This window comes from Centruroides sculpturatus, unplaced genomic scaffold, assembly GCF_000671375.1.
Source record: "Centruroides sculpturatus isolate CEXI.00-Female unplaced genomic scaffold, Cexi_2.0 scaffold168, whole genome shotgun sequence".
Taxonomy (NCBI): domain Eukaryota; kingdom Metazoa; phylum Arthropoda; class Arachnida; order Scorpiones; family Buthidae; genus Centruroides; species Centruroides sculpturatus.
Window position 1 is genome coordinate 686,771 of NW_019384519.1, and position 22,950 is coordinate 709,720.

At 32.2% G+C, this 22,950-nt stretch overlaps 1 protein-coding gene across 1 annotated transcript in view; it reads left to right on the plus strand.

Moving 5' to 3' along the window:
• LOC111622693 overlaps positions 1 to 17,560 on the plus strand; it is a 43,968-nt gene extending 26,408 nt beyond the window's left edge. Inside the window, exons 8-14 of the mRNA XM_023365117.1 lie at positions 7,737 to 7,772; positions 10,100 to 10,141; positions 10,258 to 10,281; positions 10,414 to 10,425; positions 14,432 to 14,470; positions 17,350 to 17,358; positions 17,470 to 17,560. Coding sequence (XP_023220885.1) covers positions 7,737 to 7,772; positions 10,100 to 10,141; positions 10,258 to 10,281; positions 10,414 to 10,425; positions 14,432 to 14,470; positions 17,350 to 17,358; positions 17,470 to 17,523 — 216 coding nt within the window. The 3' untranslated portion in view covers positions 17,524 to 17,560. The remainder of the gene's footprint in view (positions 1 to 7,736; positions 7,773 to 10,099; positions 10,142 to 10,257; positions 10,282 to 10,413; positions 10,426 to 14,431; positions 14,471 to 17,349; positions 17,359 to 17,469) is intronic.
• The last annotated feature ends 5,390 nt before the right edge of the window (positions 17,561 to 22,950 follow it).

Here is a 22,950-nt window from a genome sequence, read left to right on the forward strand (position 1 = left end):
TGCTTACAAAATAGCGAAACTGAGCATGCGCGAAGTGACAGTATCGTCTGGTAAAGTAAATAGTCTACAAGTAAGTTCAAACTTTTATGTTTATTTATTTGAAAAATAACAATAAATGTAGCAGTTGTGATAAATGGGCACACTGTTCTTGTGCCAATATTGAAGAAAGCGATAGTTTAACCATTTTAATTTGTCCTTCTTGTAGTCTATAGTCTATAAAAATAAAATCCCCATCTTACCTCATAGGTGGGGTAAGATGGTGCATTTACATATAGACTAATTTTAAAATATTAAATTTTCTTGTTTTTAAAAACGTTTTTCAAAAATTAAATTTTGTAGACTATTAGTCTATATTTTACCAAATGTTGTAGTTGCTGAAAATAAAAAAATTAGACTATTTTTCTCATTAAAGTAGTTGCCATCTTATGACTTTTCATTTTTGCGTTAAAATACATTGGAGTATATGATTTTGTAATTATTTTTAACATTCTTTGTACTTTCCTATTTGTTTTTGGCTACATTAAAGCATTTTTTTGAAAATATACAGTCAGGTTCCATATTACCACCCGATTTTCTCTAAGCTTACTTTCTGTACAAAAGCCTTCAAAAACCATACTTATAGTTACACTAACGAAAAATCCAATTAGGAACATTTAGTTTAATAGTTACAAGTACTTTTTGAACAAAAAATGTAAGTATAGTTATGATATCTTTTTTACAATTCACTAAAATGTAATTGGGGTTACATAATACCACCTTCTCCTCTAGTATATTAAATAGTATATAAATAGCAGATAATTGCATAGAGCAGTGTTTCCCAAACTTGTCGAACTAAAGCCCCCTTTTAGAGCATACATTTCTTATATATATTTCTTTTAAAATTATTCTTTCCTTGTCGTCCAACACCTTTACCGTTCTTCCCTTCCTTGCCCCTCTTGAGTCTTCTACACGCTCAAAGGGTCGGTGCGCCCATTTTGGGAATTACTGGTCTAAATCCTTAGACACTTATGTAACTATTAGCATCGGAACTTAGACACCGCCTTTCAATTGTGGTTTCTGTTTTATTACAAGCGTCAAAGGTGTAAGTATTACTTTTACACAACACTTTTTGTTTTCTTCCCTTAGAATATTCTAGTTTCGTTTCATTTTAATATTTTTTCCAGAAAAAACAGTTTTCTACAGATAGACTGTAGAAAACTGCTTTTAATTTCTAAACCATTACACTTCTTTCGCAATAAATTTTATGAATATTATATGAATTGTGATCAGACATTATATAAATATTCAAGTAAGAAATCACAAATTATTAATATTAAATTAAAATTGTAATTATATTATTATTGAACGATTTAACATTGATAGAAAAAGTGTTCATAATAAGCTTTTTATACGAATAATACGAGACTATTTGTAGTTATTAATTGTCTTAAACTTAAAAAAGATTGTAATTCTAAACTCATCAAAATTTTAATACTTACATATTTTTCAGGCTTCTCATCTGAAAATGCATAATAATCATCATCAATTTAATATAATTACTTGAGATTCTAAAGAAATTTCGCATCTTTTATTACAAATATTCCGGAGAACGAAAGCAAGATAAGAATTTTCATCCCGAAAACTTTATACGTAGAATAAGTAATGTTTGAATTAATGCTTTAATCTTTTTAATTATTGAAAGGTAAATGGAAATTGCTTAGTTTACCTTAAAATACAAATAGCTTTAGATACGTCACGTAATGTTTACTTTAAAAAATCTGTTTAAAGTATATTTCTTTTCAAATTATATTAAAATTAAAATTCCGAACCTGCTTATTAAAATATATCATGGAATTTTAATTAATTTCTACAATACTACTTCACCTATTATCATTTAAACATAATTTATATACAGGTATAATATAGACTAATGTTATGTGGAAAATAAGTTTTGATTAGAAAATATTATTCATAGAAATAACACATAAAAAAAAAGCTGAGTCAAGTAGTGGTGTCTTTGATCGCAATTATTTTTAATTAAAAATATATGAAACTCAAGATGTAATTCGAATAGAGATGAAAAGTCTTTTCCTGAATAAGGACGATCTGTAATGGCGCCTACAAAATATATGTACAATTGTTTGATTCGTGAAAAGTGCATAGAAGATAGAATAATTTATGAAGTTTGTATTATATTAAATTCAGAATTATTTAACACGTTTAATTTTAAACCTAATCAAATAGCAAAACGGCACGAAGCTAATCTCCATTTGAAATGGATAAAAAATGCACCCAATTGTGAAGTAAAGAATAATTAAAAGGACACACGGTTTCGGAATAAGTCAATAATAAATTTTTTAATCTTTAAATATTCAATCTTTTATTTATTTTCTTATATCAATACACATGAGTTTTGATTTAAAAAAAGTATAAAATTGTTTGTTCAAAATAAGAAGTGTTTATTCAGACGGAATTCTCTACGTTTCAAGTATTTAGCTTAATAGAATAATATATACGAAATAAAGATTAAAAATCAAATTAAATATTTTATTAGATTTAAAAATTTTACTTCATATATTTTAATATTTTTTCGAAGTGATTCAAAAAATATATTTGCTCAAAACTGGACTACCGAGGCGTGAGTAATTTTTATTTGAGATTTCCTCTAAATCAAATATATAAAGTCAATTAAGACGACGGATGCCAACAGCTCTGACGATTGGGTACGAACTTGCTTTAACATAGCGGCAATGCCCGGCTTTGAAATTTATAACATGAAAATATATTTCAACTATTTATAGTTTATAATGAAATAAGGCATTTTTAATTAATTATTTAATGAAGCTGATATTTCTGCTATTATTTAACGAAAAGAACGTTTTTCTATTTTTAAATGATTAAAGTGAAGTAATAAAACTAGGAAATTCCGATTTGATTTCTAATTAATCGTATATTTGAACAGATTCTGTTATGCTAGCAACATAAAATTCATGACGTAATAGTTATTTCTTTTGGACAGTATTTAAAACCCCGGAACAGGTTCTACACGAACTTATTACGTTCAAAATGAAAATTTCGATCTTCATCGCCTTGCTTATGTTCTGCGCTTCGAATGCAACTGAAGACGAAAAAATGGGTTATTTTAAGAATCGTATTTATAATTTTATTTTAATTTATAATTAATTAATAAACGTGATAAAATTTATTTATGATAGTGAAATTACGCAGTCATGTAAGTACTGTACATTACAAAAAATTGCAATTTATTATTATTATTTTTATTTTCTGTAACATAACGTATGAACTTTAAATGGGATAATGTTATATTTGAAGTAATATACTCCTATTAATAATTACACTTTCATTTCTAAATAATATTATAATTATAATCTACATGTATATACATTTCAGATACAACTATGCTGTGAAAACGCAACAGATAATGCACGGTTTAATGAGGTAAAAATTAATTATTAGTTTTAGGTATGTGATATAATTACGCTTATTTATAATTATATTTTTTGGTGAAAGCCCACCATCTCTTTCTAATTTCATTAATATGACTCTATAGCAGAGTTCCAGAGATACACGTATCACTGGAACTCTGCTATCTCTGGAACACTGAAACCTAAACAACGGCATAATTTCTGTGTCGTCGTCTTCAATAAAACTCCATTTAGTTACTCTAATTGCATATTTTCGTCCGCCATGTTGTAAGATCGACCTGATCTCTATACTTAATAGGACAACTATTAAAAGTTTGGTGTCATTAAAGAGAAGGAGAGTCGGTGAGTGTTTATAATTGAGACGACTTGACCAAAAACTAATACATGAAGATCTAATAGACAAGGTCCACACTTGATGACAAGTCACAAACTGCAGGGGTGAGACAAAAGGACAAGGAGATTCTTTTGTCTGAGGTAGGTCTCCTGGCGGACCAAATTGGTTTTCACTTGTAAGCACCAACACCCCTTCATTTTATATCAGGGTACCTTCTGTGTTGGTGACACATGATCGATGCTTGCCTGAAAACAAAGATTTAGTTGGGACGTCGGCAGACATCTCATTGTTTGACAAATATTTGATGTCGACGTCTTTGCGTTCCGGTGCTTCCCGGATTAAATATTGTCGTATGTCGATATGTTTCGTCCAAGAGTGAAAGTTCGGGTTCTTAGCGAGCTTATTGTTGCTTTGATTATTGTTATTTATTATCACTGCACCTCCAAGCACGAACACAAAGCCTGTGTCGGTCGTTCGAACATGATCCCCAGTCGGCATCTACGTAGCCCTCGAGTGGTTTTCCAGTTTTTAAACTATTGTTTCATGGCCAGAGGTGCCCTGTATGTAACATAGCATTCGTTTCGTGTATGTTGTTGTGGCATGTATTGAATTGGCTTAATTTGCTGACCCTCGAGGTGGAACGACCCTCGAGGTGGAACGAACCTCAAGAATTTTTTGCGGGCGGTCTGTCTCGAATATATTCGATCTTCTCTCTCACAACCGGCCATTCGCATTACGCGCAAATCAAACCAACAACGGGGAAATAATTTATAATTTTTTGCTACATTACGTTTATTTTTTTATCGTTAGTGCCCGTTTGTATATTTCAATTATTTTTTTAATCTATTTTTTTTGTAATTTTTTTCAAGCAAACGACTTGATATCCATTATAATCTGGAAGGATTCGTATTAGAATGAGGATTATATTCTTATAATCTTTCAAGGATAGTTGCATTCAATAATGGTTTTTTGTTACCCACGTTAGTCGATCTTGTTGTAGATCTGATCCACCCTTAACAAAGAAAATTAAGTTTCATTATGAATTCTTGTTAAATTTTAAACCGTATTTACTTGGTTTTTCACATGTAAATAATATTATATACTTTTCAATAAATAAAAATTCGATAATTAAAACATTTTTATAAGTATGGAGTTTGAAAGAAATAAGCCTATAAACGTTTCACTTTTTCAGGAATATGTAACTTGCTTGAATACTTTGGTAAATATTTTTTTCTTTACTATTATTTAATTATTTATCAAACTTACAATGCAATAAAGATATAAATCATATCATTTTTTATTCTAAAGATTTTATAAGTTATAACACATTAAAGATATAAATACATTAGCACTCAATGTAGATCGAAAATGAGATTTATAAACAATGTTATTTTAATATTAAATATAGGATGGCAAGAATAAAACGAAGTTCGATGTAAATATTACTTTTTGGTGTTTTATAATATGACTTTCAATTTGAAAAATACTATTTAGCATTTCTTTGATATTTCGCATTCCAGGAAATGTGTGAATACAGGTTAAAGAATGATTGTCCGGTAAGGTTCTCTCCTATTAACTATTTTATCAGTTACAGGTAACCCCCATATAACACGGCACTTCTATATCACGGATTCACTCTAACAAGGTTCCAGAATTGGTACCATCCCCCGTATAACACGGTACTTTTATAACACGGATTTACCCTGACACGGTTCGAGAATTGGGTAAAACCCTCGTACAACAGGAAATGTAATAAATTTTTACATACTTAAGTAATAATAGATCACGAAAATTATTATTTTCGTGAACTATTAGTACCTAAGTATGTAAATTTTCTCTTCTCGTTTTCTGTCGATACACATGGTCCTTCTCGAAACTTGTTTCAATATTGCCAGATCGCGACGCTTCTGCTTCTGATGTTGCTGAATGTTTTCCCTTATTCCATACTTGCTTTATTCTTCATAAGTGCTTAGCACCATATAAGGAAATTTATAAAGACCTTTTAACTAGAATCAAGCAATCTAAAATTACATACATTTTGCAAAAGGTAAAGCATGGATCTGAAGATAATGCAGAAAAATGCTCAGAGGATAAGGATAACTTGCCAAAAAGAAAACGCTCTCGGTTAATTAATAGTGTTTTTAGTGATGACGAAGAAAACATTGTTTAATTTATATTAATATGTATCACTTAAAAAAATTTTAATGAAGATATTTATCTTAATTATGAAAATATACTAGCATGTTTTTTTAATTTTTGGAACTAACCCTCCTTTTCGTATTAGTTCTTTGTTTCGTATAACACGGATTCGCATAACACGGCAATTATTTGGAACGTAACTACCGTGTTATACGGGGGTTACCTGTACTCTATTACCTTTATAACAAGTTTGTAACTTGATCTTGTAATCTTGCAAATTTAGTGATTTAATAAATAATACTTGTTTACAGCTTAAATACAAAGATTGCGAAAACAATGGTACTATTATTAAAGAAAAGGTAATTTATTTTAAATATATTCAATATAAATAAATTATTCTTTGTTTTTTAAAATCTATAAAATAAATTTAAAATATTTTACTTTTAATGTGAATTGAAAACTGTAATCCTAAGTTTTCATGTAATGTTTCGATTGGAATTAGAAAATAATAGAAATTATAGTTTGATTTTATGATATACGCCATGCTATAACATGAAATCAAAGCAATCTGCCATGAAAATGAAGCTGGCCGGACTTTCTGTCTGAAACTCTTCTCATTTACATTTTACAAAAGTGAAGAAAACTCCGTGTGTAGCCCGTTCGTCAGGGGAACCCATGACGAATGTTCCGTGTTATTATTCACTTTGCCACAATATAAATAATGGAAAGCAAATCTCTTACATTTAAAAATGAAGGAATCAATGCGCTATTCGATTCAACTTGACAATCTCTGAAAGAACTTCTTTTCTTCCGAATAAACAAGTTTAAGATTCAATTTGTATAGGTGCGTATGATGATAATTCGGATGATACATTTCACAGATATTAGAAATATTAATGGATAGATAACATATACCTTTTTGTTTTGTAAATGTTGACATTAGTCATTCATTTAATTCATTACATAAAATCAATCATTTAACTCTTAAACATAAAAATAACTTCTTAATTGAAGTTTTTAGACTATTTACAAAAAATTAAATTTTTCGAGTCTATCTTTTAAATCCCTTATACACCACCACAGAAGTAACAGTTTTAAAAATTGCTTTTGAAGAAAACTTCTAATGAAGAAAACACTTCTAAAACAGGTAAAAATTGGTAGAAAAAGTCCACAAAGTTAAAAAAGATCAAATGCCTTTTCTTTTAGGTTCTGACACTTTTTTCATTAAAACCATGATGAATTCTTCATACCATCTTATTTTATCCACTTATAAACTGCTTCTGACCCTCTAGTGGTAGTTACGAGTAATCCACATTATTTGCATACAGTTACAATTTTCATGATAACTCAGGATATATTGGTATGAAGAATTCATCATGGTATGAAGAATAAGATGGTATGAAGAATTCATCATGGTTTTAATGAAAAAAGTGTCAGAACCTAAAAGAAAAGGCATTTGATCTTTTTTAACTTTGTGGACTTTTTCTACCAATTTTTACCTGTTTTAGAAGTGTTTTCTTCATTAGAAGTTTTCTTCAAAAGCAATTTTTAAAACTGTTACTTCTGTGGTGGTGTATAAGGGATTTAAAAGATAGACTCGAAAAATTTAATTTTTTGTAAATAGTCTAAAAACTTCAATTAAGAAGAAAATATATCCTGAGTTATCATGAAAATTGTAACTGTATGTAAATAAAAATAACTTATCCAAAAACTTTTTACACTCAATGTAATTATTTTAATAATTTGCAAGAATGACTTTCTTTGATAAAATTTTATAATATTGTTGCATTATTAATATGTGAAATTTAATAAAATACAACTTTTTATTATAATTACAGATATTGTATATATTATTCAGTGAATTGTCAGAACAGGTAAGATAAAATTTTAAAAGTATATACATACATTAAATACATATGCAAAAGACAAACTTAGTATTTATTAATGTCATGTTAACGTGTAACAAAATAAATTATATTTATTTAAGTTTAGCATGGATTCTTATTCAACTTTTCTGGCACCGTAATTTACAGTTATATGTGGCGCCGTATGTTATTAGATTTGGTTAAATAATCATTTTATACACACACATGTGAAAGAAGAAAGACTGTACTCAATGGTGTAGCCTTAAAAGATAAGAAAGATGGGTGAAGGAAGGAGGGAGAGTGATTTGTGGAAAAATTGGAAAGGTGGGATAGTTGGAGATTTAAAAATGGAAGGGTGAGGACATGAACCGCAAGGAGTACTGCTGGATGAGACAACGATAAACAATAGTTTATTCGTGCAGAACAATTTTTATTTCCAAGGAAAAAGTAGGCGCATAGAGTAATACTTTGATGAGTTGGACAGATGAAGCAACCTTAATAAAAGTTAGCAAAAGAAAGGGTGGTGCTGGGAAGAAGCAATAAGGAGTCCCCCTTTTGGGGGTCCCTGTTGGCCCAGGAGACGAGTTATCCGTTAGGTGCCACTTGGTCTGGTAGTGGTATAGTCCGTTAGTTTCAGTTGTCTCACGTGTTACGGGAAGATCTGGCAACACCAGAGAGAGAGGGACGTTCAAGACAGACGATCCTGACTAAATGTATAAGAGTGGAGATCGCCCGGTCCAAGTAGGATTCCGAATAAAGCATTCAGAGTAAGTGTATGTATTCCTGTCTTGCGAGGGTCTTAAGTGCGTCACGAAGGGCGTATAAACACTAAGTAAACCACATAAAACGTCACGAAGGTCTTAAATTCTTGATAGATGATCTGGTACTCTATAAAGGTGTACAGTTTGTAGGGCTAAAGATACCCTCGTTCCACAAAAGCCTTACGAAGGTTTGCATGGTGGCGTGAATGAACCGGGCGGATAAAGATTACATGGGATTTTATTAAAAATAACTTTTATACAATGAAATTTGAGTAAACAGGAATTTCACAATACCAAAGAATTTTTCCGTTTCGGCAAGATTCCGTTTTGGGCAGGTTTTAATATTTTTTTATTTTTGGAATATACCAGATAAATGTCACATTTTAGAATAAAATTAATTTTCACATAAAGAAGAAACTTTCATTAGGCCCACTAGACCTAATCCAAATTAACAGAAAGTAATCTTTTGTATTCGAACACTCTCATCTTTAGTTGGAGTATTCGAATACAAAAATTTTGAACTATTCAATGCCAAAAAGTTCTGTTAACGCCCTGCATATTCAAATAGTTCCTGGCTGCGGTCTTACGAGAGCACATGACAGAGAACAAGCAAATTTGGGTACCAAGAACCAGTGTCTCGGTCATCCGCCAGAAAAATCTAATCGCTTTACAATAAAAATTCAGCAACCAGTTGCCGAACATTTGGTAGCACCATATGTTACAATATTTTATTAAAAAGAACTTTTTATATTTTAACTATTATAAAATGGCAAAATGTTTAATTTTGAGGATAGGGACGGGTTTTATAAAAATTGTAAATGCTAATAACGAGTAAAATCGTCATTAAGTTCGAAGTTACTGCAGATATGACAAAACGACCCCTCTTTATCTTACCGCCCCTCGACCTTTAAACACCAAAGATCATATTGCACAAATAGAAATACAATAGAGCATCGATTATCCGACTCAATTGGGGAATCAGGTTGGTCGGATAACTGAAAAAATCGGATAACCGAAAAGAAGGAAAAAAATACATTATTATTATAGTATATTAGTATATCCCATTTAAATCCCATTTAATTATTATATTAGTATATGGCTCTTAAATTACTTCGCGTTGAATTTTCATCGATGTTTAGCCTAACAAATTTTTTTTTAAATAATAATCGTCGCTATTGTATCGTTAAAAATTATTTTTAAATTATTTTATTGCTCACGAAACAAACAACCACTCATAATTAGAAAATTAAGTCTCGTTTAAATACTGGCATCCCTTTCATGGTCGAGCCATTGATGCCAGCTAAAACACGCAAAAATTTAACAAAAATAATATCAAAGTAGCCAAGACATAGCCAAATATTGTAGCGCCACATCACTAGCGGACATTTGAAATTTGCCAACTAGAACGGTCGGTTAATCGATGTGACGGTTAATCGGGGGTCGGATAATCGATGCTCTACTGTACATAAATATTATAATTCATTCATTATACATTTTAATTTCTTTATTATTATTTAACGTTTAAACTTTTAATAATTCCTTTAATAATCGTTAGGTAATGTTTTTTTTTTCTAGTATTCAATAGCTGCGAAGAAGGGTAAAGATGCAACGAACCAGGTATGTAAGAAGTTAAAATTAACTGTATATTAAACTTTTAATTTGTTAAATATAACTTAAAAATGATTATTTATTTTACTTATTTACTAAAATTTTTTTCATTAAATTTTTTCAAGTATCTGATGGAAATAGGTGCTATTGTATGTTTTCATATTTATTTTGTTAAATCTAAGTATTAATGTTATAAAATTTAAGATATTTTATAATTTATATATAATAAAAATTTCAATATGAATTTCTGTAGATAACAATAAATTCTAAATTTATTTTAGAAGGAAAACGAAGTAAGTAGTTAAGAATTACGCATAAATTATACTATTATATGATATTCTATAGAATTTGATTGCAAAAATTTCTTTCTAATGAAAACCTACATTTAGGTCTATATAAAAGAATATATAAAAATGTTATTGAAGCCCTCTTTTTCTAAAAATTTACTTTTACTTTTCCTGCTGATTTTACACTTTCCTCTTGTGATGGAACATGCCGCATTTGACCTGAACTATACTATCTTTATTTATATTTTTGAAAATAATCATATTAAAAGTAATCTGTTTTAAGCCATAAGATGATTTATCCTTAATTGTCTTATGCAGTCTGTCAAAAAGTTTATCCCTGGTGAATCTTATTAGGGCATAAATTACTCTATCTATCCCTTTTTCCTTTCTTTCCTTGGAGATAAATGTGCTTAAGAATTTTATGAAAAGATTCCACATACATATCACAATTTATTCCCTAAATTTCTCCTGTAGCAATATGCCCACTGGTGAACTCTGTTTGCATAATGACACAAAAAAATAATTTCCAAAATCTTGCACAATATCATTAGTAATAGATAATTAAGCACACTGTCTAAAGGCAGTGAAATTCTTCTTAATTTCTTTCTTCCAATAGCATCCTGATACATTTATAAACTTGTATCTTAGTTTCTTGTGTACCTTTCACTTTCTGAAGTTGTTTTCTCCAGTTTCTGTCTACATACCGTATGCAAAGTAAATGATTTTGTGGTTTCGGCATTACATGAATCCGTGCATTATAAAATGCAGAGTCATCTGACGTAAATACTTTTGGCTCAATAGAACCAACTTTATCACAGACCACCTTAAAAAGTGGGTGAGAATTACTGTATCTACTGTGTTAGACAATAGATAGGCAGCAGGAAACCCTCCTCCACATGCATCTACAACTAGAATTGTAGTTAACAGGAAATCATAGTTAGTGGTTCCATGTGTGGAATCTAGACAAACTACCTCGTATATTACTACCAAACTGCTGTAATGATGCTTGAAAAGGTGTCATGAACGTGAGCATAAAATCATCAAGTAAACCACTATTGCAATTCTTCCCCTGAGGCTTATAAAACATTACAGAGGATTTCAGTTTCATTTTTGACATTTTATATACCAAAATCTCTACACTTATAGCATCATGTAATCTTAAAGAATGATAAATATAGAACTGTTTTTCAATATTTTTAAGTCCTGATAATTAAGCAGATGTATGCGCTGCACATTATCTCTAACACCATCTGGTATGTTATCAAAACTCACTCCCGTAGCCAATTTACTTTCTATTTGAGTCTTTTCATCCTTAGTGAAATGAATATGGTCAGAATCATGTGTGTGTAGAGTAAACAGTATACATATAAACTCTTTAGAATCATGGCTGTGATAAACTTCTATTGTAGAAGGACAGCGTATCAGTTTGCATAATCCCTGACTTTTAGCTTGTCGTCTTCTCTCATCTTTTATTAAGTTTGATGTTCCTGATCGATGACATATGTAGTAAGTTTCCTTGTGAAGTTCTAAAGCCCGTCTGTTTTATATTTGCATTTAATTTATTTATCCTTTGCTAACATCCAACTCTGGAATTCTGAAATTGTATCAAAATGAATTGCAACTTCTCCATAAAATAACAACTAAAATCAAATTTACGGGGTTTTCATCACATCAACATTTATACCACTTCACTTTGTATAAATCTTTATTTCCGAAGACGGCCTCGGCTCCGCAAAGCACCACCGAGGTTAGGAGCAGAATGTTTACAAGCATATTACATGTAAAACAGGTTACATAACAAGAATATGTTAGATTACAACTATATGTTTTAGAGTTCAGTTAATGTACTTGGCAAATTATTGACTGCAGAGTAGCCAAATACTTACATAAAAAATTTGCATAGGAGTTGATTACATAAATACGTGGTAACATACATCGGGTATTATTAACAAATGAACATAGAATATTATAATACAAAATATTATATCAATGATAAACACATTCGAGAAAACATCAGTCCATTGAGACAAATTGACCTAATTAACGGTAGTTCTGTTGAAATAAGTATATACTAGTTCTTTAAATGCCACAAAACAGTTTTTGTCTTTGACAAGTATGTCAAGGCTGCAAGGCCAATTTTCTTCTCGCGGAAGTAGAGTGGTGATGGTAAAACGCTTATCGTCCAACATAGGGCATTTAAATAGATAGTGTTTTACTCCATCTGTTTCGTTACAAATTTCGCACAGTGAGTTTTCCGATTTGCCAAACCTGTGAAGATATTGGTTGAACTTCCCATGTCCAGTATAGAATTGGACCAATTTTTGGTCAATGATTGGAAGAGTAGAATCTGAAACCTTGGGGAAAAACTCCTTTGTAAGACATTCGCTATGCTCCTCCNATACTCATTAAAGTTTAAATGAAACTAATAAACTTATAATACTCTTAGTTACGTATAATCTGATTTGTAATCTTATAGATGCTATCTGCTAGTTTATTAAAGGCATTGTAAATGTCCTGATTAGCCCATATATCAGAAAGTTTGCATGGCCAGTTAATGCCTTGTTCGTCCATAAAGATCCTCATTTCCAATCTCTCTCTGCAGAACATAACACAGTCGTAGAAATAGTGTTCTGAACCGTCAGTTATATGACAAGTAGGACAAGTATCGTCATTTCTAGATGTAAATCGAGTTAAATATGAGGCAAATTTTCCATGGTTGGTAAATATTTGACTTGTGATGTGACTAGGATAAAAATACTTAATTGAATAAAAGTGTTTCAAATCTGGAATAAATTTATAGGTGATATGGGAACTGTTTTGATCCCATTGTTGCTGCCATATCTTTATAGTCTCTTCCCAAATTATTTTCTTTAAGGTGTTAACACTGAGTTTATCGTATTCAATAGGTAGCGCTGTATTCTCAGCAGCATATTTGGCTAGCATATCGGCTCTTTCATTTCCAGTAACGCCTTGGTGCGCTTTGACCCAGTGTATTTTAATATTACACGTTGCATGGCGTATTAAATTTCGTATATCTTCTGCTAGATGGTGTAACTTATTACTATAAATAATGTTATATGCCGAACGTGAGTCCGTATATAAAATTATTGTCTCATTATTCTGGGTTTGTATAGTCCACGTAATTGCCTTTTTAATAGCATAAAGTTCTGCTTGAAAGATAGTACATCTTTCATGTAGACGTATAGATTGATTATAAACTTCGACATTATTTTCATAAACAACAAAGGAGGAGCCAACTTTGCCATCATGTCTGGATCCATCAGTGTAAATAACCAATGTTCGATTATTCGTATCTGAATTATCGTGTTCCATTGAGATACTATAAGTACTGATTTCACTGAAGGGATATGTCCATTCAACCTCGTCATGAGTAATATATATAGAATCTATTTGTATAGTTTCTCCCTTTTTAACTTGCTGTATTTTGTTTCTTTGTTCAATGTATAGATCCAGAGGTGGTTTCCTTGCAATGACCTGTAGACTTGCGTTACTAGTTGTACGATAAGCTTTAGTTATTAACATAAGAGCACGTCGCTGTGAAGATATTAATTTACGTCTTACATGCACTTTTCTTGCAGCCCAACCCCATACACTACTTGCATAGGAAACTATTGGGTAAAAAATGCTATCATAAATCATAGACATTGTAATTGATTATTTATGGTATAAATCAACATTTATACCATAAATATTTCTTTTATGAGTATGCAAATTTATTCTTTATGTGAACTTTCTATCGCATAAATAACAAATGTCTAACAAGGATTCCGCCATTTATTATTTAGACTAAAAACAAAGTGTAATCGCACCCACCACCAGATTACATAGTCGCAGCCACTCACACTGTAACGCCTTGTCTCATCACAGTTGCCCGTCCCACTGTAGTCCTATCGAATTCAATGAATCAATTTAAATACTGTATTATATACTGTATGGTATTGCTAATAAATTAAATTTTTAAAAAATATGTAAACAATTACGTATTTTATAGCAATTAAACGATACCTGCGATGCTTCCATCTCTGCTGGGGTAAGTCCTAAAATTTATTATTTGTTGTGTATAGAGAACCAAGACTAGATCGCGTCAAACGACGTTGACTATTCTTTTTTAAAAATTGAAAAATAAATGGTTTATAAATTTATATGATTTTTGGGGATAAATTGTTGTTTTAGCATCCAGTTGGCAACGTAATCGGTAGTGTTGTTCCGGCCGGCAACAGCATCGAAGGTACGGGATGATACTGGACGATTTCTGGATTTGCAAAAGGGATTATCACAAAACTAGGCCCTGTAGTCAGCCGAATGTGTTGGTAAAGTTTCTTAGTGACTTTTTGAAAAGATAAAAATTATGGAAAATATTGCTTTTTTGTAGTTGTATCGTTATTTCTGTTGATTCTCAGCGGAATAAAGAAACATCCCGGTCTTTTATCCCTTGCTCCTGTGACCATAGGGTCGGTATCTCTTCGATACCTCGTCAGGATGACACCACTGTATCTTTCGGTCGATACAGAGACCAAAAGTTCGCGCGAGCGGATAGGTATGAGGGTTGGACCCGGAATGGAGAACTGAGAGACAAACGGAAGAAACTGCACTCCAGAAGTTTTAAACATAAAAACCCGTTTATTTATATATAATCTAAATTAAGTTTACATCAGCGAATAAAATACGATACATAAACTACATGAGTTATTATTCAATTTTTAGTCCAAATTAACGATCGGGTGCGCGTTTCGTTTACGCGGAGAGAGAGAACGTACAATAGTGCGCGGGCAGGATAAATACCTTAGGTTGTAGGCAAAATCAGCACAAAAGGTCCAACAGTTCTTTTTAGGTGAACAGTTCTTTCCAGGTGAGTAGAAAGATTTCAGTTAAGTTCAGGTCTTCCAGTCTTGTCCAAGAGGAGGAGGTTCGGATTCTCGGCGGGAGGTAGACGATCGGAGCGCACACACAGATACCAATAATAACTTCCACCCCCTTACTCATCATGCCTGGCCCTTTTATATCAAGTCCTCATTTTCGAACTTTTCTCCGATTTCGTCAGCGATGACGATCTTCTTGGTCCAATGAGGGGACGGGTGACACAATCGTGACACAGAAATGTACTCATCTCAACACGGAACCTAACTCGTGGGAATCAAGGTTTTTATTGATTTTATTTTTCCTTTTTCTCTTTTAATTTTCTGTTTTCTCGTTCCGTCTTTATAAAGTTTATTAAACAAAAATTTTAGTTTAAAACACAAAATTTCTGGTCCTCACACTCCTTTTGATTCGCCATTTCAGTTTACTAATGCTAAGAGCAAGCGACATCGTTCTCCTTGCGAACCTATGTTGAAAATTGCGAAAATGGACGATTTTTCCTGTTAAATCTGAACCAATTAAGTCGATTCCTAACGAAATACTTTCATATTTAGATGAAAAGTTTGATACAGTCCTTAATTAATGCTTGAAGTGAGGTGTCTGCTAGAATCGATTGGCTTGTTATTTTATATAACAAAAGCGATAAGGTTGACTAAGATTGAAACTAAACTGCAGGAAATTTTCAAGTTTAAGCAGCAATCGGAAAGCAAAGATAGCTTGCTTTTGCATAGTATTGATTCACTGGCGTTAAGACTCGGAGGAAGAATATAGTAATTCACGGTCTGATGGAAACTGATGATGATCTGAGTAAGAAGATACAGGAATTATTTACGGTAATAATAGAAGAACCAAGGACTATTCCATCGTCAAGGATAACAAAGCTTTATAAAGGAAATAATAATTTTAGTTGAATTATCGTCGTTATCGGATAAAAAGTTAATTTTTAAAAGAATAAATAATCTTAAAAACCATGCAAAATTTACAAAAATTAAGACCTTCAATGACTTGTGTTGGAGATCTAGACTAAGGCGCAAGAAACACTATCATCAATATAAATCTGAAAAGAATGAGGTTCGATTAACCAAAAATAGTCGACCGAGAGATCAGTAGTCAATGCTTCATAATATTGAGAGTGTGTACGCAAATATTACTGAACTTCGAAATTAATTAATGTCTTTAATATAACTTCTGTGAATTGTTTTGGTTTGTTCAATGTGAGCTCCTTGCTGTTTGGAAACAAGCTTACATTACTGTTTCCGTGAGTCAAACACCTGTTTACATTTTTCGGGAGTTACATTTGACCGTTCGTCTTTAAGTACTTTCCAAAACCCACTCAGCATGTCAATGGAAAAGTCTCTGTTTAAGGGAATCCGAAACCGAAAAAGTCTACAGGGATGATATCTGGGGATTTAGTACGAATATCCTGCATTTTATATAATTGAGATTTGTAGAAACTTTACCATATTCGAGGTACTCCTCAGTTTTCTTTGCGGTGTGAGAAGAGGCTTTGGCATGATGAAACACGACTTTGCCCATCTATCCTGGGTACATGCAAGGAACTTCTCTTTTTAAATATGGCTTCCGTACATTGCTGATATAATATCAATTTACCTTAACTTTATTTGGGATTTTTATAAGAGTAAACGTTCCTTTTCCGGTCATTCCACCGACGATCACCAAACCTTCCGGCCAGCTTTCGAAGCACTTCGTCAACCAAGTTTCGGGAATGAGAACGTTTCCCATTTAAGAAAATTATGACAATCTCATTTTTAACGATTGTAATTCCATCTATTATGAAACCGAAAACGCCATTTTGTGTCCACGTTGAGTCTAACATTTTTCCTTTAATGATTTTTATGTGAAATGTCTATTATTCGAGTCATTCCAGTGGACTGATTAAAATGAAACATCCTGTATATTAAAAATATTAGAAGTATGTTTAATTTTTTCCTGTCGCGAAAACATCTAGTCTTTGTTCTATTAAAATATATTTTAATATTTAAGAAATAACTTTTTACATTTTCATTTCTATTTTTATTTTTTAATATATAGTTGTTTGAGGTAAGAATGTTTGATTTTTATTACTTAACTTTCAGAAAGAATAAGTAACGTTATATAAAATACTTGAATTACTTTCTATAATATAATTTATTTCATTTCTGTCATTTACAGATTTTAGCAGAAGATAAACCAAATTGTACAAATTGGTCTGTTCATGATAAATGACATACTTTCGTCTATATTGAATTGAATGGGATAGAGGATCTTTCAGAATTATAAACTTGAAAATTAATGATATTTATTAATCAAGAAATATTTAAAAATTAAATGAAATTGTTATATTAATCTCATTAAAATATTTTTAATATTGTATTTTCAATAATTCTGAAAAATAAAATTAATGGTATTAAAAAGATTCATTTACTTTCTGTTTAAAAAAAAAAAAAAATAGAAGGAAATTTTCATCGTTTGAATCCAAAAACAGCCCATATACTCAATCCCATTATAGGTTCACAAAGGGGTTGTCGGGTGGTTAATGGGCAAGACCTGACATATCCAGTATCATATTAGACTGGTTCTAGAAGATTTCCATACTATGGGAGGACATTTTTCTAAATAAACCGTAGGTTTGGCTAGAGTCCATTTGCATAAAATACTTGTAGTTTTACAAGCTTTACAAGTAATTATAAGAAAAATGTGTTGAATAAAATGTTTTCTAACAAGTTACTACTCGTAACCAATTGCGGTTGTATAAAGTTACTTGTTTGTTAAGTTACGGCAACGTAACAATTGGGCGATCTGACTAGAGGGTACGCCTTCCGGGAGGTCTTTTTGAGGGTAACTGGCCCCTATTCAGGCGTTACAGACGTGGAGAAAACCCGGAAAATTCCACGTCCGGACGAGGCGCAAACCCACGACCGAACTCCCAGTGTTCAGGGAACGGAACCGCTTGGCCACTGGTGGGCCCACGAAGTTACCTACAATCAGTATTCAATAAGCTACAATTTTAATAAAAAATAAAAATTCGTCGCAGTAAATCTATTGTAACAAGTAAAATGTAGCACTTGTATACAAGAGAAATTTGTTTTATAAGCTTTTTATTATATATACAATATCAAATATACAAGAATTTGTTACAGTTACAGCGTTGCACTTTTAGTTTTTATAAAAATTTTCACCATCAATTTTTTACTCATAAAGTGATTATAAGTTTTGTTCTTATCGAATTCTCATATTTTAATTTTTAATTTGGTAGTAACTTATAATGGTTGACGATGATAAAGGTAATTTCTTTGACATACGATTACTGGAAAGAAGACGAAAGGTGAAAACAATTCTGAATGTGAATCATAAAAAGAATAAATTTTATTTAATTATAAAGAAATTAATATAATAAGTAATAAAAATGTAGAAAGTTTCTATATTTTAATCTTTATTATACTACATTTGGTCTTAATCTGGTTATACATAAAGTCCTAGTTTCGCCAATTGTGGTTTTATCAATTGAAGAAATATTTTTAATTGATTAATAAAGGAACCTGTATAGCAGAAATGGGCAAGCTTTTTCTAGATAAGAGTGACACAGAAGAGGGAAAAAACAAAATACAGGTAAATCACAATTATTTTTTCATGTATGACAATAAATTAACATAGGCATACTTAATTCTGACTTCTGGAACTGATGCGAACGTTACAGAACTGTAAATTCTTCGGAAAGGAGCAATTTTCTATGTTAAAAAATAACACAATTTATTAAAAACTGGTGTTGTGTTGTATATTCTACATTTCACGTTACATACATTCATACATACAAGAAAGACATTGACTGCACACGGTGTTTAGCCGGCAGAAAAGAGGGTAAGGGAAAGGGGAGAAGATAGACAATAGAGTAAGGTAGGATCCCTCTGAACGGAGTACGTATGGCTATAGTACTCTCTATGTTGATGTTGACGTGCACTTTTTGGGCTTCAAGGCCGTAGTCTCCCGAAGGGTCTAAAAGAAAATCTGAGTGTAGCCAATCAGTGGCGTGCCGTCATTAGAAGCGGTGGATGCGCCGCTTTCCTTGTATTTTCTAAAACATAAATACATATTAATTTTAATTATATGAAAATAATCGCACAATATTTTATTATAACCGCATTATGTATCTTATTACAAATTTCTATACTACACGTGAAAAAAAGATAAGATCGCTATTGTATATTCGAATGTTAATGGCGGAGTAGCGGAGTGGAAACAGTGTATTGTCAGCATCCAAAAAGCCAGATTCGCGCATGCGCTTTACAGAGCACCAACCTCACCCAATTTAGCCGGTGGAAGCCTAGGACCTGGAGTGAATGCTTACACGTATAACGCATCCAATTCTATCTGGGACCGGTTCCGGGCTGTTAGCCGCTCGCCCGCTAGATATTTGGCCGCCCTCGCCCGATTACGCGAATCACGAGTAGATTTATAACTTAACCCAACCGATAAGAATTTACTGGTATGTTTTTACGATAGTTCTGTATAGTTGACAGGAGTTTAAAAAATCCATTAAAATATTTGATATATTTATTCCGCTCTCCGATTTTATATTACTCACGGATTTCAATGTTAAACCAGTGATATTACGATTTCGTATATCCCATCTTTAAGGGGATGTAGAAAAAAACGTGTACAATTCTTGTACAATGTTAAAAAATTAACTGTTACTTTGGCAGCATCATTTACAACTAAATTTAATGAATGAGAGAGATGCACGAGGTACAGAAAAAGCTCTAGAATTTATTTTCCTTAAATTTACGATTTATGTATCCGTTTGTCATAAAAATTTGTCTTTCCACTTTTTTCCCGAGACTACAAATATTCGAGTACAAAGTAACCGGTTTCGACTTATTTCTACTTAAGAAGTAGTTAAATAATTAAGCGATTAGGGAATTGGGGACATAAACAAAACCCTGACGAAAGAGCCGGAATATTACTTAAACAAAAGCTTAACCGAACCAATCTATAGCCGAGTACAGTGGGGACTGATTTCTTCGAAATACTGTATTAGATGTAATAAAGACAGAAATTTTTCCAGTTCGACGAGAGTGACCGAAAAGTTGTAAATTTTGGAAATTTCCGTGGACAACACCTGGTCCTAAAACGAATTAGTTAGAAAACAAACGACGGACAATCTATTAAGTTTAACATATTTAGACTTTTACAGCTATGGTGAGAAACGTTTAAAATTTACAAGAACCCTGTCGCGTCTTTTGAGGTATATTAGTGATGCGACAAAAGAAACATTTGACATTGCCAAATCCCGAGGGTATCGGCACCCTCGGGATTTGGCAGCCCGCGTGCATGTACAGTACACACCGCACACCTAGCAGGACCGTCTCTGATTCCACTCGTAGGGAGCTATTTGACTAAGTGGTTAAGATTTAAAGAGTAAAGAATATTTTATGTTATTTTCATGTACGTTTCATTACAAAGTTATATTTAATTATAATTTTCTTTAAAAGTATATTCATACAATTGAAGAATGTTTTGTACCAGGTATGTATATCCACCACACATTTTATTTCACCAAGTAAGTTTTTATAATTTTATTTTTAATTTTAGCCCTTATATCGTGGCTAGCGATTCGGAATGTAATTGCGATATTGAAAATTTATTTTAAAAAAGTTTTGGCTCGAGATCATATAATGAAAAAGAAAACATTATTAAAAGAGAAAGGCCAATGCCTAAGTTAAATATAAACGCTTCAATAAAAAAATTTGTTCGACATTTTCACGATAAAATGGCTCTGTAAATGCATAAAAATGCAAAAATTGTTTTGTTGGCTTGCCTACTATTTTCAAATGAAATTAGTGTGTGGAATAAGAATGGCTTTGACAATTTTGCTGGCAAAAGACACGAAAAATCGTCGATTCTTTCGTATTTGAAGCAATTTGGAAATCAAAGCGGAATAGAATTTAACATTAGTAAATAATATAAAATAAATATTGAAAATTATAACGAGATAGTTACGGCTAATAGATATATTATATCTAAATAAATAGATATTATATGTTTTTATCAAAGCAAGAATTGGCATTTAGAGGGCATATGGAATATATTGGATCTAATAACAGAGGTATTGAACTTGTTTATTTATTAATTTAGAATTTATAATTTATTAAAAGTACATTTAAAAAAAGAATTAACTGATTGCCCCTGGAAGTCGGCTTCTTATAGAAACACAGCTTCCCTATCATCAAATGTCACGGCACGCCACTGTAACCAACACTAATGATTCAATGCCACCACGAATATAAGTGTTGAAGTTAGTGCCAAGTGGCTGTTAGTAGGAAGACTTATATGTAATTTTATACATTTCTTGTGAAAAAAACATTTCTTTTCGACGGCCATAAAAATGGAAAGGGGAAAACCTCACAATTTTATTCGGGAATTTTTCGAAAGAAAAATTCATTTTTCGTTTTGAAAAGGAAATTTATTTAAATCTCAGAGAAAAAATAAACCTTTTCCATTTTATTACCGGAGGATGAGTGCAATTCTCTTCCCGGAGTCGTCTCCTTTCCCAGGGAACTCAAAATGTGTCACGGAGAACTACAACAAAAAATTCACTATTGGTGGAAAACGACAACGTGACTTGGAAATAAAGAGGAGACCTGAAGGAACAATGAGATGGGTCGAGAGTCCGCGAGAATATTCCCTGTGTGCCAGCCGAAAGGATTTACCATCATCGCTCGTCACCGCGCGCTCCTCCCGAATATCCAGTGTTTCTCCGGGAACACCTACGAAGAACTAACGAATCTCAACTTTCGATAGACATTAACCGCCATCCAAGGCAACAGAGACATTTCCAAGGCTCCTCAACGACTCCACAGACATCTGGAAATCCATACATAGTGCTTCAGGTATTTATAACGACCCGCGATGTTAAGTAAGCTCTCTCTCCAACTCGGTTCTCGCGATGAAACTTTAAGGTAAATACCCTTTTGTAGAACTAGATTAATAAATGAATTTTGTTATTGTTAGAATTGTGTTGGGTGCACTTCCTCGAGCGGTCTCCATCCCGAGTCCAACCGCCCACAGATGCAACTGCTCGCGCGTAAACGCGAACGTAACGGTCTCTGTGTCTACCCAGAAGACACAGTAGTGTCGGTCCTGATGAATTTGTCATTGCAGTCTTCGCCGACGCAATGTCGACCCTTCGGTCCTGTGGTGCCGAAGCATAGAGGGGGCCCTTCGGCATTGTCACAGTATATAGTCCTAAATTAGGTACTGTAAATCTAATGTAGTACTGTATTGTAATTTTATACATTTCTTGTGAAAAAACATTTCTTATTCAACGGCCATAAAAATTATTTCTATTAATGATGTCTCCAAAGTTCAACGAATTTTTCGCAAAAAAATGACTTATCAGAAAATGCGCCCGCCGTTTGGTGCGCCGCTCCGCGACGAAAACAAGCTTAAGCAATGGCGTGACGGTGCACACTCGGTAAGTAATCCTACAATTTTTTGTTTATAGCATAGTTTATACAGATTATTCCCAAAAAATTATACGTATTTTGGAAATGTTGAGTCGAATTAGTCTAGAATCGATTAATTTTATGGAAGAAAACCTTTCAAACAGCCGTAGTCCGTAAACTGCACACGTGCCGGGCTGTGATTGGCTCGAAC